We start from the raw sequence: 17,500 nt of genomic DNA on the forward strand, positions 1-17,500 counted from the left end.
GCAATTGTTAGTATCGCTCACACTGAGGATTGGATTTTCAACCTGCAAAAGAGTGTCACAGAACTAAATTTGACTTAGTACTTTATCTCTTATGTCATAGGTCCTTGCAAAGAATTTGACAATCTTCACTTGAAGATTGGAGGTTACTTTGGCCGAAGGAGAAGTAGATGTCACTACAGGGGAGGAGGTGGTTAGGACTAGAACATTATTTACTAGCAGGCCGCCTGGTCATAAAATATGCATCAATGTTATATTTTAATTCATGAAGAATTCTTATTTATTATCACAGAAATACCATAGGGATTAAACATGTTAAATTCCTTGAAAAAAAATGAAGTAAAAAAAAAACTGTTTTTTTTTCTGAACGGTTGCTTCTTTTCAGTAAAAAAAAAAAAAAATACTCAAACTGAAATTGAAACCAAAACCTATAGGTAGTGAGTCAAGTACGATAACCATTAGACCAGCTTGACACTTTCTTTAAACAGTGTTTTCGAACAAACTTTTACTTAACATAAGAAAACTGTTATATTTAACAACTAGTGAAAACATAAAATTCAGTTGAAAACAGATAAAAATTCGATCACCCCAATGTACCCCAATTTTCCAATTTTGACTCCTTAGCAGCTCTTTTTTTTCCGGATGAAAACTGATTAAAAGTTTTTCATATGTCTGAATACTCTATATGCTAAGTTTCAAGTCTGTAGATCAAAAAATTTGTTGAGTATATAAGTTGAGAAGTGTCCACCCACACACACACATTCTCACTTTTATAGATATATAGACTAGTAGAGGTGACTGGTGTTGCCCGGGTGTTTGTAGGTGTGCATTTGGCAAAAAAAAAAGTGGTAGCAGGCAGGTGCGAATCCGCAACGCGAATGCGGGAAAGAAAGTGAAAGAAAATCTGAGTTTACCGCTGTACCATGGCACGAGCAGAAGTGTAAAGTGTTCAAATTTAGTGATGAAAAAGAAATGAATGAGAATCACGCAGGCGCAGAAATGAAGGTCTGGCTGTAAGCCAGTCAAGCTTTCTGCTGTTCATCACGGTGTTGGGGAAAACCAGCTCCCCTGAAAAGGGGGGAGCTCTGGCAGTGTCTTAATGAATAGCAATTGTCTGATATGAAGAGTTTACCCACATTGATCAAAGCTAATCGCCTTCAAGACGTGTCGGCCAGACAGGCCAGGCGTAATGGCTTTGCTTCGATCAGTTTCACTTTGTCTTTCTCGTATAAACACCAGGAACCAGGGAATTTTTTAAGTTGAGCAAAATAAAGATAGAGACGATGTCCATTTTTGAATCTGAGATATTACAATCTAGAGAGTATAAGGAAAGTTCTCCAAAATCGAGAAGCCCAGCGAAAAAAAGGCTTTCGTGGACATACATGAACACGTGCCCCCATTTGGCCTTTTATATAATAGACTCGCCTGGGTGCCCGGCGTTGCCCAAGTGTTTGTAGGTGTGTTGAGCAACAAAAAAAAAAAAAAAGTTGCGGTAGGCAAGCTCGCACCCGTGAAGCGAAGGCGGAAAAGAAAGAGGAGGTGTGTGTGTAAGGGTGTTGGTTGAGCAAAAAAAAAAAAAAAAAAATTGTTGGCAGGCAGGCTGGAACCCATACCACAAAGGAGGAAAGTAAAGTGGAAAAAAAAAAAAGGAAGTGATGCATTAGCTGTTGCACCCATCACCAAACCGGAAGTGATGTATGTTTAAATCAAGACTTTACAATTGGAAGGAGGCGATGACTTTTAAAAATATCGGCAAAAAAAAACGACCCCTTCCTGTACAAAAGTGCTCAGTTGAGGGTCAAGGAATTAATGTTTTTGTCCAATTTTTCGATATTTGTTGTCTGAAGGGTCAAGCTTCAAATTGATATCGATCTTGTGAAAATATGTCGCCTTTGTTGGCAGTTTCTGTGAGACATACATACATACATTTAAACAGACAGGTGAGATTTATATACACTGGCCTCGGTGCCAGGTGTTGCCCTTGTGTTTGGAGGTGTGTGTTGAGCAAAAAAAGGAAAAAAAAAAATGGTAATAGGCAGGCAGGCAGGCTCGAATCCGTACCGCAAAGGATAGAAAAGAAAGTGGAAAAAAAAAAAAATTGACGTCTTTGCTGTTGTACCCATTGACAAACCGGAAGTGACGTAGGTTTAAATTAAGGCTAGTCAATAGAAAAGAGGTGATGACTTTCGAAAATATCGGTGAAAAAAAGCAACCTCCCCTCCCTGTAGAAACGTGTCCAGTTGAGGGTTAAGGAATTAATGTTTTTGGCCAATTTTTCGATATTTGTCGTCTGAAGGGTTGAGCTTCAAAACGATACCGATCTCATGAAAGTCCATCACCTCTGTCAAAAGTTTTAGGCAGACATACATACATACACACTAACAGACAGGTTAGATTTATATAATAGACTAGTGAGGGATACCCGGCGTTGCCCGGGTGTTTGGAGGTGTGTGTGGAAACTCCGGTGGTGGGGTTAAAAAAAAATGTTTTGGTAAGTATGAGGATCGAACCCTTGAGGCAAAGTTGTAAATTAAAGTGTGAAAAAAAAGATGTGTGACGTTAACCATTGCCCCACCGCGAGATGCTAACGGAAACACGTTTGAATTTATTTAATTACTTGGATTTGGCAGGTGCCCGTTTTAATGACTTAATAAGGTCAAGTTTGACTGCAGGATAGTATTTCATTTACTGCGGGAACGCTTCCCAAGATGTTATAGGAAAAAGACTAACCCACATGCGGTGAGCGATAAATGTTGAATATTTATCTTCCCAAAGTCGAGCAAATTAAATAGACAGGCGAGCTTCGTTGTTAACTCTAAGATATTACGATTTATATGTGATATAAAAAGTTTTAAAAAGTTGTTAGGCGACCGACCGCTTCTCTGAAAAAAGCCTTTTGTAGACATACAGAAAAAGCGAACACACATACAAACATACATACATTTTCGCTTTTATATTTATAGATAACATTTTGATTTTTAAGGCGATGGTCATGTGAATTCAATATTTTATTTTTTTTATGCGTTTGCTTACCTCAAACAAGGTGTACTACGACTGAAGGGTATGAATTACTATAATAGGAGGCAGATTTATAGGAGAGCACTCTGGGTGGGGAGTCAGCAACAAGATGTTCACATTGCATTTAAATTTATCCATGTTCGTACAGGCAGGGAACAATGATGATAGAATTTCAAAGGCAAGCAATTTAAGAAAAGAAGCTATTAAAGTATAAAATCTTTCTGTCATCCAAGGATCTCAACAGTGAAGCTAAAGACCTGCAAAATGATAAATGCTGAAAACACTGCTGAATAGCTGAAAAGTTCAGTCCGGTATTTAATAAGACGGAGTGTGACTTTTCTTGAGAATACTTATAAAGAAGATGAAATGAGTACTGAACATTTTTTGCATCATCATATCAGGTTTAACATTGGTTTTGCATGCTGGTATGTGTTGGATAGCTTTTAGAAATTGACTTCCAAACTTATCTCTGGTCAGGTTTGTTTGTGTTAGTTCCTTAAATGAGGCAAATATAAAAGGCAATGTCCCTCTGGATACCAATCTAGTGTTGTGATGCAGACTAGTGTTTTTTTACTGAGACACCATCTTTCAGTTGTTGCCCACCTAGCCTAGAGAGAGTTTCCTGCCCTTGCATAATAAGTTTTCTTTACAAATTTCATTTTTTTTTATATTGTTAACCATTAAATATATTCTATTTCATTCACAAATTATTTCTTGCTTTTTACTTTCTCAAAGGTATCCGAACCATTGGTGTCATCACCAAGCTGGACTTGATGGATGAAGGCACTGATGCTCGTGACATTCTAGAAAATCGTACTTTACCTTTGCGCAGAGGTTTGTTGGTTTTATTTATTTTTTATTTTTTTCCATTTCTATTCAAGAATCATTCTTATGATTTAGTACATATATATGTTATAAAAACAAAATGGACAAAATGGATATATATATATATATATATATATATATATATATATGTGCATGTGTTTATGTGAGCATGGACATTTAACAGAGTTACACTTTAGCCGTATATTGGTACATTCTAACTATCTATATCTCCCTAGACCATATAAAAATGTTGTTGGCAATGTGGGAATACACCCCTCTCTAAAATAGAATCGCTAGATAAACCCGATCATTTGTTGATGTATATATATCTTTAAAGGTAGGTGCACACTCTCTGCATTTGTATGTTATATGTATCAGTGTGTGCACCTTTATCTCTTTCTAGACATAACACTTGTGTAGTTGTATATTTGCTGTATGTATACGATGGTATGCTAAAAGGAGTATGAATTGTATGCTTGCACTTGATTATATTGATGTTCGGCCGTGCTTATGAGCGCAGTTGTACATTCGAGTACGCACGGATATATAATCGCCCGGCTGTATAAGTAGTTCCTTTCTCTAATATGCGTGTTTGCGTTATATGTATATATGTAATTGAGTGCACATATGCATTAGTATAACGATGCGTATGTATATAAGTCTGTATTTATGTAAGCATGGTATGGATCAGTGTTTGTACGTAAGTGTATACTATCTATATGTGTATGTCTATATATGTATATGTACGTACGTATGTATGTATGTCTGTGGGTATATGTGCTTATATTTGCACTTATGTTTAGTTTTAACAGGTGGATATACAAGTAATCATTATATAAATAGTAAAAATTAACCACGCCTGGGCGACCACATACCCAGCCCCACATTTAAATCAACTCTCCCCTTTATAAAAATATAAAAAGTATATAATTAACCACAGTATATAAAGCACTCACTCAAACATCAATTCCAACTCAACAAACAACAAAACAAATTCATCCATAGCTCGCTTCCAAACAGAAATATATGTATTTTAAATAAAATTTAAACAAACATAATAACACTAGATCAAACTACGACAACAAACGTATTTAACTGACTTATCTCAACTAACCAAGTGACCTTTAAAATATACACTCAAAATTAAAAGAACCCAACCTTAAACTCCCTTAAGTAACCCTCCAAACATTCCATATTTTCACACCATGACTTGTCTCTATCTCCACCTCATCAGCTCACCCATCCCCACAGAAAAAATAGCACCCCCCCCCCCCTATCACGCACACCCCCCCAATGAAAATCACAAGAATATCCAATTTCCACTTGAACTTAAAATCAAGAGGTCAACCCTTTAAAGAATACTAAAACACAACCCCCCCATCCCCCACCGAAAAAATTCCATTAAGAACCTGTATGCTCGCCCAACTTTAACCCTCCCCCCTCTCTCTTTACCCTCTCTACTTCACCCCACTCTCCTCTTTCCCTCATCTAACTATAAACAAGAAAACGAACAATCTTTCTAAAAGACTCCCACCTCAAGCAAGCCATTCCAACATACCATTCCGAATATCATCCCCAGGATTATTTTGCTGTCTTTGGTATTTTGATAACTACACTATTGATTCCGAGGTCCATTGCACACTTAACTCAATGCTCAAATTCTATTACTCATGGGGATAATTACAATGGAATGGTATATCCACCCAATTTCGGATATACTTTGTCAACACCGAGAAAGCATTTGGACTACAGCAACCAACGCACAATCAATGCAACAACGATAAGGCTGCCCGGTATACTTTTCGAAATATCAATAAAGAGCAGTACGCTTTCGCTATATGGGAATATCACTTTCTCCCATGGGCCTATTTTCTGCCCACCTGGATTTATAACCCTGAACGACATTGTACTCCTTCCGATAATGGACTACCCAGGTTGTATCAACTTCTCTTTTTGTATAATTTTCTCCATATAATTATCCACAACCACTCAGAAAACTATTTTCAATAATTGTGCTGAAAAGCAAAATAGCGTCCATTCGCAGCTGAACATTTTGCTAACTGCATTTCATTTCATCTGATGATATGAGCCATTGTTGAAAATCCATGGATTAAGGAAATTAAAATAACCCCTTCTATATATTCCTTTTGTCAAGCAATAAATTCTTAAATCGAATATATGTCTGATTTTTTTTTTTTTTTTCAGAATTTAAAATTTAACCACGAAACTTATATATTGCTCTATTCTTAAATATTGAGCTTTTCCTTTTTGGCTAGGAACTCCTTGAAAGTATTACTTCAAGTAATATCTATCAGGATTTTTCATCTGAATTCTATCAGTGTCTTATCTCGCTTATATGTATATATATATATATATATATATATATATATATATATATATGATGTCTTGAAAAGATGTATGCTTGCTTTGAATATTGTAAAATAGGTGTTTGCTATAATTTACTTTTCAAAATGCATGAAAACTTAGACATATTGTTACATCATCTCAAAATGATGTCTGTTTTGATTCACAATAAATTTCCTTTAAAGTTGTGATACCCTCATGAAAATCAGGATTTAAATTATTGCACTAAAAATGATGTTGACAGTGTTCTAACAAAACAATGTATATATTTTTTAATTATGTAATTGTTTTACATGCTCGATACATGTGTATTAAAATCTCTGTTGGAAGCCTTGAGAACTTTGCACCCGACAGGAACAAATGGAGAGCTATCGTTCATAATGGAATAATAAAATTTTTTAAGTAAATCATATTGAGAAGTTAAAGACAAGAATAAGGACTAAGGCGCATCTGTTTCAACTGCTGATTCTGTCTGACACTCTTCACTCTTGCTCCATTTGTGGTCTCGTCTGCAAGTCATTCACTGGACTGAATGAAGTCTCACAATCGTTATAACCATTCAAACTTGTTTTAATTTTAGATACTCATATGTTGAAAGCGATGGGAGGATCCATCTATGTATTATAATATGAAAGATATTTATGGCAAGTTAGCTCTTAACCCATTTAGAATTAGGTTGGGAACTGCTAAATAATTGGACATGTTACTGGAATGAATAGAGAGGGATCTGTATAAATAGCATTACAAGCGTATGTGGACATCAGCAATATTACATACCTAATGTGCTTCAACAAGTCATATCTTTTTTATTTATGGGTCAATTTTTAAAAGAATTATGTTGATGGAAAGAGAATACAATAGACATTCCATTGATGTTAATTTATTTTTATTTTATGCGTTTAATGTTTTTATGCTCCAAGTTAAAAATGAATAAAACGGTAAAAATGACAACAGCAAAAAGGGGAAACTGTTTTTTCAATATTTACTTTTCATACGTTACTTTTGGATACACATGCGTGGGGTCAAATTTGATTGGATATGGCTGAAATTTTACAGGCTATATGAACATAGAAGTCCATCTCTACTGGACTTTGATTTATATTTTTACGACCGAGCAAAGTTGACGAAGAATATTTCAAAATTGATAAAATAAATCGGTATACATCATCCATTTTCATATAGATAATAGTTTCAGAATTTTCATGTATAGTATGTAAATATTTGATAATTATTAATTGTGCGGAAATTTCTTTAAAATTTTATCTTTCATAGAAATTCAAATCTGCTTAACGGGAAAATGACTCGCTATGTGCTGACCAATGCTGAGCTGACTAAAGTATCCTCTTAAAAATAGAAAACTGTTTTTCTGCTTTCGTTTTACTAGTTATGTTTTTAATTGGGTTTGTCAATTTAAAAATATTATTTTCAAGTTTTGCAAATTTTATTTCCAAACAATACTGAACCAAAACTATTGTTGTTTTTAAAGCTTTTAGTACAATGTACTAAAAGTGTTACATAATACTTAGTTTTGTTCATGAAAAATAATACTTAGTTTTGTTCCACTGTATGATACTATGTGCCAGTTAAAAAAAAAATTGAAATTTGTACATCTAAATTTAGAATTCATGGCTTATGGTAAAGAGATACATCGGATTTGAATGAATAATCAGAAAGAGCACACAGTTTTACATTAGACTGCCAAATTTCATGAGAATAGCTTGAAAAATAAATAAATGGTGGCGAAATTACCAAATTTCTTGAAATGTTGAGGTCCGTAATTTAGTCCACTTTTTCTGTAGAAAAATGTCCACGGAAAAGCCTAAATTTTGGCACTTAAAATTCTCATAACGTTTGAACTACTGATGGTATTTGCATAATTCAAACGGTTTTAAGCATCTTTTACATAGCTCTTTTCATGCAAGTTGATAAAATAACAATTATCTAAAAAGAAAAAATCCACTTGTAATAAATCTTGAAGTACTTTTACAGGATTTTGAACCAAATAAAACAGACTTTTGTCAAAGCAGATTTACATAAAAAAACAAATCCATCAAAGCGTTTATCCAATTGGAAGCCAAGAAAAAAAAAACCTGTCATAGGCTAAAGGTGAAAGCTTCAGAGTTAAAATTAATGTTTTGTTTGGTTTGTTTATATTCATAAACAAATTGCTTTGGGTATTTTCAGCCATGTTTGATTTTGGAAGAAGCTGCAATGTATGTATGTATGTATGTATGTATGACAATAGAAAATAAGTTGATGACTGGTACATTAATAATTAATATATTTAAAATCTAATATTTTGTCAAAGATTTTAAGAGTTGTGAGAAAGTTTCTTTTTTGTGTATCTGATATATGTATATATATATTTAAAACGTTTTGTTTTGAAAGAATTATTTCTGGGTTTGTGAAAGTTTTTCTTTATTTGTAAGAATGTACAAATTTGTATTTCAGGATATATCGGTGTTGTGAACCGAAGTCAAAAAGACATTGATGGCAAAAAGGACATTAGATTCTGCTTTGGCTGCAGAAAGAAAATTCTTTCTTAGCCACCAATCATACAGGTGCGTATACCTAAATATTTCCATAACTATAGTTATCACCGACATTGTAGTACTTAACAATATCATTATCACTGCGTTTGAAATTCTTTTGTCAGAATTGTTTGCAAGCACACACAAGTAACTACATCCACTTTTATTTATATAAATAAAATTTAACTAATGATTATTTAATTAATTTTCTCAGTAACTTAACATTAAGTAAACTAAAATCGGATGAACTTTCAATGTAAAGAGATCCAGCAGTCATTTTCCAGTTGGTTTTAATAGTACATTTTAAAGACGCTGATCCATAACCCTCCCCCTCTCCCGATGAAAAACAAAAATAAACATCATTATGTTATATGAACCTGTGATGGAAAGAAAATATTGTACACCAAAAATTGTGTGAATTGATAAAGTAGTTTTATTTTTATAAAGAAAATCATTAGGGAAACTTGAGTTTTTTGAATGCCCTCCTCATGTTAAGAATGGCTTTCTAAAATTTTAAGTTTTAATTATTTGGAATTATCCTTCCTGGTCCTGCAAAAATAGTGCCAACAGATTTGTTTTATCATTTAGCCATGAATTTGATTTTATCTTTTCTAAAATAAAACTACTTGATCAGTTTATGTGATTTTCTTTCCATCACAGTATGTAACATCATAAAAGAGTTAGTTTTGGTATTTTTTTTTTCCTGGTGGGGGTATGAACTTAGACCCATTTAAAGATAATCAGATTTTTTTGTATTGTATCATAATGGAAAATGGAATAAGTGGATGGATAGTTTAAATATTACTCCAAAATGGCCAAACATAAAGTTTAAAGACACCTAAAGTTCTAATGAGGCATTCTATAGTGTTTCATGTGGAACATGGCCCAGTGTGTGTAAATATAAAAATTGAAGAATGAAATATTGAAGATTGGAAGGTATATAAGGAAATGTTGTAAAAACAATTGAGTTGAGAGCCATTCTTCTAATAGAAAAATGCAGTGGCCCCAAGTAAAAAAAAAACAAACAAAAAAACATGGCAGCATTAATCCAGTCAGCTAATTCAGGTAAATAATTAATTCAGTCAGGATCAGTAGAGTGTGGTCTTGTCTCAAGATGGAAGCTATGAATGAAAAATTAAAGAGATTCAGTATATTTTATAAAGAGATTCTGACAATTAGTTCATTTTTATCACCCATGGTTAAAAATGTAATCACTCAAACCTTTATGGTCATACTCTCTTATAATGGCAAAAATATTACAATGATGATAAATATAATAAAAAGAAAATACAGTGAAGGAAAGGAATTGGAAAAATTAGGATTGACTACTTTTCTAGCGAGAAGAATAAGAGAGTTAAGATAATTAAATTTCTAAATATGGTGGGTGTTTTGTTTTGTAATATCCTCTAATCTGAAAGGTTGTCAAAAAAGATTTTTAAAAACTACATCTATTAGTGAATTTGTTTTTCCTGCTAATAGTAGTATATTTTATATAGTTCAACATTGAGTTCCACTAGAAACTTCCTCTCTGAATGGCAAGAAAATCATTTTAAATCTCTAAATACAAAATTAATCCATTAAGTCCCACTGTTCTATAAATAGATTACAATATAATTTATTTTAAAAATCTATAACATAATATATAATAGTACTGCTTACTGTGTAATTACTTTGAAGAAAGAATAAAATCTATTTATATTCATCAACTTCACTTCGAGAGTTGTTGGGAGCATCTTAAAAATTCTTGTGAAATTTACTAAAATTCTATCTGATGTATGAACTTATATAAATGAGTTTTGCAATAGTAAGCCACTAACTTATTGCGAAAAGTACAATGTAACTCTTTGTGTCAACTGCTTTGCTCCTTACCTTAATGTGTAAATTTTATCTTGAATGTATAGATTCTTGATTTCTAGACTATATCACATGTACTCGGTGTCCTATTTATAGGAGAGTCAATAATACTCTTTAAATAAAATAACCTTTTCCTTTCAATTTCTGTATTCTAACCTATTTTAGTCATTTTCACAAAGTTTCAACTCCATCGTAAAAAATTTAGATACAATGGGACTTAATGGGTTAACTTTGAAATTATCAAAATTAAATTCAAAATTATTTAATTAAAAAAAAAATAACAAGCAAAACAAAAGATTAACTTGTTTAGTTTTATTTATTTTACTTTTTTTGTAAGGTTTATTTTCTCCCTTAAGTGACATTTGATTGCATTTTGTTTACAGACATATGGCAGATCGGATGGGCACCCCGTATCTCCAACGTGTCCTCAACCAACAACTGACCAATCATATACGAGATACGCTGCCAGCTGTACGTAACAAGTTGCAGTCCCAGCTTCTTTCGATGGAGAAAGAAGTTGAAGAGTATAGAAACTTCCGACCTGATGACCCAGGGCGAAAGACAAAGGCTATGCTCACGTAAGTACCTTTTAATCAAATATCCATATATTATTGCTCTTAAAATATTTTAAAACCTCATTAAACAATATTTCCAAGTTTTAATACAATTCACATAATCTCACATTTGAGGATGAGTTATGAGTAGAGCTGTGACAACAGCATATTCTTTTCATTGTTTTGACTCTTGAGTATATATCCATTAATATCTTATGTTTTTATATAGACTGGTGTAGTTCTCTGTTGATCGACTGTCTTACTGTGTCGGATATATACTTGAGTCAAAAGAATGAAAAGAATATTCTATTTGTCACATCCCTAGTTATAAGTGTCTAAAGCATTTGTGCATATCTAAAGAATTTTGAACAGTTTTTATTCACATTGAAATTGTGACAGCCTTCTAAACTTCAAACCTATCTATACACTATGCACAATGTTTCAAATAAAATACAACACTCTTAAATTAAAAAATGGTTAATTAAAATATCTAGTAAAAGATATGATCCACATATGTATTTTCATTCATTTATCTTTCAGTCCATCTTATCCCCAGAATGTTAATCTTTAGTTTTTCAAATATAAATGACTTAATTTCATTAAGAAAAAAATCTCTGAAAGTCAAACACCATGCTTACTTTATGTAAACAATAAATATGAATTTAATTTGAAAATTTAGAAAACCGAATGTTAGATAACTTTTAATTAATATATACATATTTTTTTTGTTGAGACTTTTGGGTGAATATCACCAATGGAATGAAAAATAAAAAACAGAAAAACATTGAAGTCTTTTTTTCTGGTCACATCTTTGAAAACATTACACAAGTTTAATTTGAAAATTTAGAAAATCAAACAATGTTATATAATTTTTATTAACTCACAAAAAATCATTTTTCTAAGACTTATTGCCAAAACAACTTATTTAGTTGTTTTGGCAATAAGTCTTAGAAAAATGATTTTTTGTGAGTTAATAAAAATTATATAACATTGTTTGATTTTCTAAATTTTCAAATTAAACTTGCGTAATGTTTTCAAAGATGTGACCAGATTTCTCTATTCAAAATAAGTATGAGTGATTTAATCAGGGGTAGCAGTGCTACTGAATTGCTCAACTGTTTCTGTGTAGAGGGTGCCAATGGGCTTTCGATCACATCGATGATATTGTTTTTTTTTTATTATTGTTCCTTCTATGTTCATGAGTGATCATTGTTTTTTAATCGATGGTATGATTTTATTTTTTTGCAGAATGGTACAGCAGTTTTCTGTGGATTTCGATAAAAATATCGAAGGCACCGGTTCTGAGATCAACGTTAACGAATTATCCGGTGGTGCCAAAATCAACAGAATTTTTCATGAACGTTTCCCCTTTGAGTTAGTCAAAGTGGAAATTGTTGAAACTGAGCTTCGTCGAGAAATCAGTTATGCTATTCGTAACATTCACGGTATCCGGTAAGTAACTTTTCACTTCTCCTTCATCTTGAACCTTTCAGATAAACTGTGTTTGAAGGTTAAATATATGTAAAATGAATGTTAAACTGTGTTTGAAGGTTAAATATATGTAAAATGAATGTTAAGCTGATGATGTGGCCAAAATATCGATTCTTGTTTTGAAAGAAATCATGGGTTCTGTGATTTTGCTTCTGTAACTATGTGGTCCAATTTCTATGCACTATGAAAATATGCTGGTGATATTAGCTTCCTTAATGCACCAAATATTAATGTTAATGTTTTTTTCCTTTCTCTTTGCAAAACTCCATGTTCTACAAAAACAATTTTTCTCTATAAAATGACCAAATAAATAAATATTTGAAGATTTAAAGAACTTGAAGCATAAAAACTTTTGTCAAAATGATTGAATCCGAAAAGTGTTGCTATGCCATAAAACAAAACAACCAAACTAAACACCATGAATAAATATTTGAATAAATAAAGAACTTAATGCATAAAATCTTTTTTCCAAAATTACTAGATTCAGCGTCAAATAATTTTAAAACAGATTGACCAAACAACAAAGAGTCATTAAACGTTGATTCAGGGCAATTGCTCTATTACATTATTTTTTCAGACTTTTATTGGTAATTAGTGAAATTCGTCTAGCAGTTCCCATATATTGCTGATCGGAAATAATTTAAAATATAGTCATGTTTACCATTATTTCCTTGAAATAAAGTTAAAAATAACATTTGCATTGCAGTAATTTAAAAGAAACAAAAAAAACTTAGCATAGTTTTATTAAAAAACAAACTATTTGTTGATGTTTCATTTCTTATAGACATCATAAAATGGAAAATAGCTTAACTGAATCAAAACAAATTCTTTTTATGTAAAATTTTTGAAATCACAAAAATTATTTGAATGCTTAAACTTTTTTCCATTTAGATATTCTTTATTTAATTTTCATCTTTATTTTATAAAACAAAGAAAATCTAATTTAAAGAAAATAAATTGTTCGTTTTTCTAGTTATTTTTTGGACCTAACTGATAACTTCTCCATGTGACCCAAGATGGAACTCAAGAAGAATTTTAGTGTTGTTTAAATTCTGTAAAATATGTTTACTAAAACTTATTTGAATGCTCCAATTGCTAACATATCGATTTCTCTAACAGAAAATCAAATATAAACTTGTATAAAAGATGAAGATTAATTTATAAGATGAGAAAATAGCTGTTATAATGTAAAGAATATGTAGTAAGTTTACTCCTGCAAACTGTGTAAATCTTGCTGAAATATATCATTGATAAATAGTATATTTTCAAGATGTAGGTAAGTTGATGTTTCTGGCCCATAAAACCTAACACTCGGATTAGGCATTCAAACTCCACATGTCATGTCTAGTCTATCTTATATTTATTCACTAACATATGCTCTTCATCAAAAACAACAAAATAAAATTTGGTATTGTCCACATTAATATTCATGCAAAATCACAGAATTGTCATTAATTTAATTTTTAATTAATTATCATTTCTGATGACCTAAAGAAAGTTTTATTAGTGACCATGTGGATAAAGTATTTGCCTTCAGTTCCCATGTTTTATGTCATCATGGATTCAAATCACATGATAGACAATTGTTTTTTTTTTTTTTTTTTTTTTTTATAGTATTGTTCCTTTTATTTCGTAGCTAATAAACCTTAATTTTTTTTTTATTGAAAGCTGGATGAAAAAAATTTAATAGATATTATTTTAATCTTGGCATAAATTTCAAGAAAAGTTGAAAAACCTGACATATTTCAGCTTGTGTTTTTATGATTGTGCTATTAACCTTCTTTGTGCGAATGTCACAAAATTATAAGTCGATCAAAAAAAGCTGGTTTCATTTGCTATATAAGATACAAAAGCACAAATCTACACAATAAATTCAGCAATTGACTAATATGTGCATGAAAAAATAACAATTTACTGAGTGGATGGTCAACCTCATAAATTCAAAATTGCCACCATTGCAATATGCAAATTAAATTTTACAATCTATTTTGATGATTCTATTTATATGCTACAAATGTCATACATTTTTTGTGTACACAATGAAAGGTTAAGCTTATAGAATCATTTTAAAAAATAGGTGTAAAAATCATTTTTCTACAAAAAAATTCAGTGTTCAGAGATTTTAATTTTCTCATTTGTTGAATTAAAAAATTGTTAATATATGCTGTGATGAAAATATTTAATAGATGTTCTTTTGATCTTGGCTATAAAATTCAAGGAAAGTTGAGAAGCCTAAAGAGTACTTTTATAATTCAGTTATCAAATTTTCATATTTTTAATGAAAAAAATAAGAACGTTGAACTATTCTATGACTTTGTATTTCAGAACTGGTTTGTTCACTCCAGATATGGCTTTTGAAACTATTGTGAAAAAACAAATTGATAAACTACGGGAGCCTTCCCTAAAATGTGTTGATTTGGTGGTTACTGAGCTAACAAGTGTTGTAAGGAGATGTGCAGAAAAAGTGAGTCTATACATTTTATTATGTGATTACTTTGCTAGCTGAACCCTTGAAAAATTATGCCATATCATTTCTCTTTCATCAATATTTGATTTGTTCCGCGTCAATTTTTAATTATAACTTTACCTATTAGACCATTTCACATGCTTCAGTCCACACACCTGATGCATTAACCTTTCAAAGGCTTTAATAGCAAGGCCTGGTTTGTTGAGGAAAATTGTCAATATGTCAAGTACAGCGGTTTACCTGTGTAAACCTCCCTGCACTCGCAGATTCCTATATCAAAACAGGGTTAATGCTGTTCTTTGACTTGCATATACAAAGCTTAACCCCCAAGTTAAGTCTGTTTGTCGTAACTTATTTTAACATTAGCAATGTAACACAGTACAGACATGCATATGGCAGCTGTATGCAAATGACAGAACTGTGTGCTAGGTGACGTCACAGTAAGGAAAAAGATTATCAAAAGAAGGTGTGCAGACCAGGGATCACGTTCTATTCTGGAAAGCACCTGAAAATTAATGTCATTGTTTAAACAGAAAAAAGTGGAAAGAGTTGTTCCTTGTCTGTTTCTTTGCGATGATGTCTACATGTTAACTCATGTGTAAACATGTGTAATGTTACAGCAATGTAAAAACAAAAAAAAATTCTGTATTTTTAAAATATGAATCAAATTATTCCACGAACTTTTTGCTCATTGTACAACACATGTAGCTGTACTTTATAGAAGATGAAAAATTTTTTTCTCTTAATAAGATTTGACTGAAATGTATTTGGTGTATTTTATGTTCCAACGTCACAATTAAAAAATGCGTTTTTATGCTGTAAGCAAATATTGAAAATGAGACTGAAAGAAAACGTAAGGTACTTTTGATTTAGCTCCAATCTCTGTGGTTACAGTTATGATTTTTCTGCTACCACGACTGAAATTGAGATAGGCAGTGTTCATCTTTGTGTTATACTGAGTGTTGGGCTCATAAGATTAGAGACAAGTTACAATGATAGAAAAATGAAAATGCAATTGTTCACAGGCTGAGTGATTTCAAATTCTCAGGTGCAGCCCACATCAGAATAGGTGGGGGCCTATGTAAAATCTAGAAATAGATAATCAGAAATAATCTGTAAGCAGTGGCCTTCATGAGGAGGGGGGATGTTTGGTCGGTATACAAATTGAAGGCGTGGGCATCCAATCAGAGAGGGGGAAATAAGATGGTGATTTTGAGATTTCAGCAGTAATAAATCAATTTTTGAAGGCTCACTGAATTACTGAGGCAATTAATAGTCCTTTTGTCTTTCAGTATGGTCCACTCTACTCTTTCATCCCAGAGAAAATGGTACCCCCCCCAGTTGCATGTGCATGATAAATGTGGAACATCATCAAAAACAGATGTGACTGTTTCTTCCAGCATTATGTAAAGTCATAACTAGTGTTGGTTATAGTCAGCTAACATACTTCCTAATTTCCGGTGTAGCTGCTACCGGAAGTGGTGACAAGACAAGTTCTTTCACTTTTATTGTTCTTTGGTATTTCTATTGTGAAGCGATTTTTTGAAATGAAATATTAGAAAAGAACATTATTGAAAAATATACAATGAAAGGTATAACACAATTAGTTTTCATTTGCACTTTTAATAACAAAAATGAAAAAAACTAAAAGTTTTTGGAAATTCTACAAGAAATGTTTTTGAAATTATAAAAAAAAATTCTTTATTTTAAAAAATAATTTTTGTTTAAATTTATATAATAAATGTTTATGAAAATATAAAAATAAAATTATTGAAATCAAAATAATAAAATTTCAAGTGTCATAAAAAACGTACCCAAAACATAATATTCCCAAACTAGTTTTAAAGATTTAAAAAAATGTTTTCAATCTTAAAAAGAAAAAAAAAAGCCCAAAAAGTGTTTTCAATAAAAAAAAAAAAAAAAAAATTCTTAAAATAAGACCCAAAAATCTTTACACTGATTATAAAAAATATAAAAAGAATGATCTGAAAAAAAAAAAAATAAGAGTACTTGCACAGAGGAGATATAGGCAGTATTTATTTGCTCCCCACCGAGCAAATTAGGCACAAGGCCGATTTTTAATGTGAGGAGTGAAGGAGAAATAGGGACCAGCTCCCCGGGGAGTAGGGGAGCTGGATAGTGACAATTGGTATGAAGGGTTGCCCCTACATTGACCAAGGTCTTATATGTGGGGTTGCCTCCACATATGGTCTTTGCTTGCAGTATCTGCTGGAACAGATACTACACTTTAAGATATTAAATTTTTTATTCACAGGAAGAAAAATACAATTGGGAAAATGAACAAAAAAGTTAGGCACAAGGCTAACTCAAAAAGAAGAGGGGATGGTGAAGTTGGTTGATCCATCTTGTCTCTGTTGTAAATTTTAAGTGATTTTTCT

General features: G+C 31.8%; 1 protein-coding gene across 1 annotated transcript in view; it reads left to right on the forward strand.

Moving 5' to 3' along the window:
- Positions 1–17,500, forward strand: part of LOC145247921 (dynamin-1-like) — a 372,083-nt gene that overhangs the window by 267,589 nt on the left and 86,994 nt on the right. Inside the window, 6 exon segments of the mRNA XM_080109558.1 lie at positions 3,751–3,849; positions 8,656–8,714; positions 8,716–8,765; positions 10,973–11,167; positions 12,392–12,595; positions 14,960–15,098. Coding sequence (XP_079965684.1) covers positions 3,751–3,849; positions 8,656–8,714; positions 8,716–8,765; positions 10,973–11,167; positions 12,392–12,595; positions 14,960–15,098 — 746 coding nt within the window.

This window comes from Euprymna scolopes, chromosome 26, assembly GCF_053919585.1.
Source record: "Euprymna scolopes isolate OS-2025 chromosome 26, ASM5391958v1, whole genome shotgun sequence".
Taxonomy (NCBI): domain Eukaryota; kingdom Metazoa; phylum Mollusca; class Cephalopoda; order Sepiida; family Sepiolidae; genus Euprymna; species Euprymna scolopes.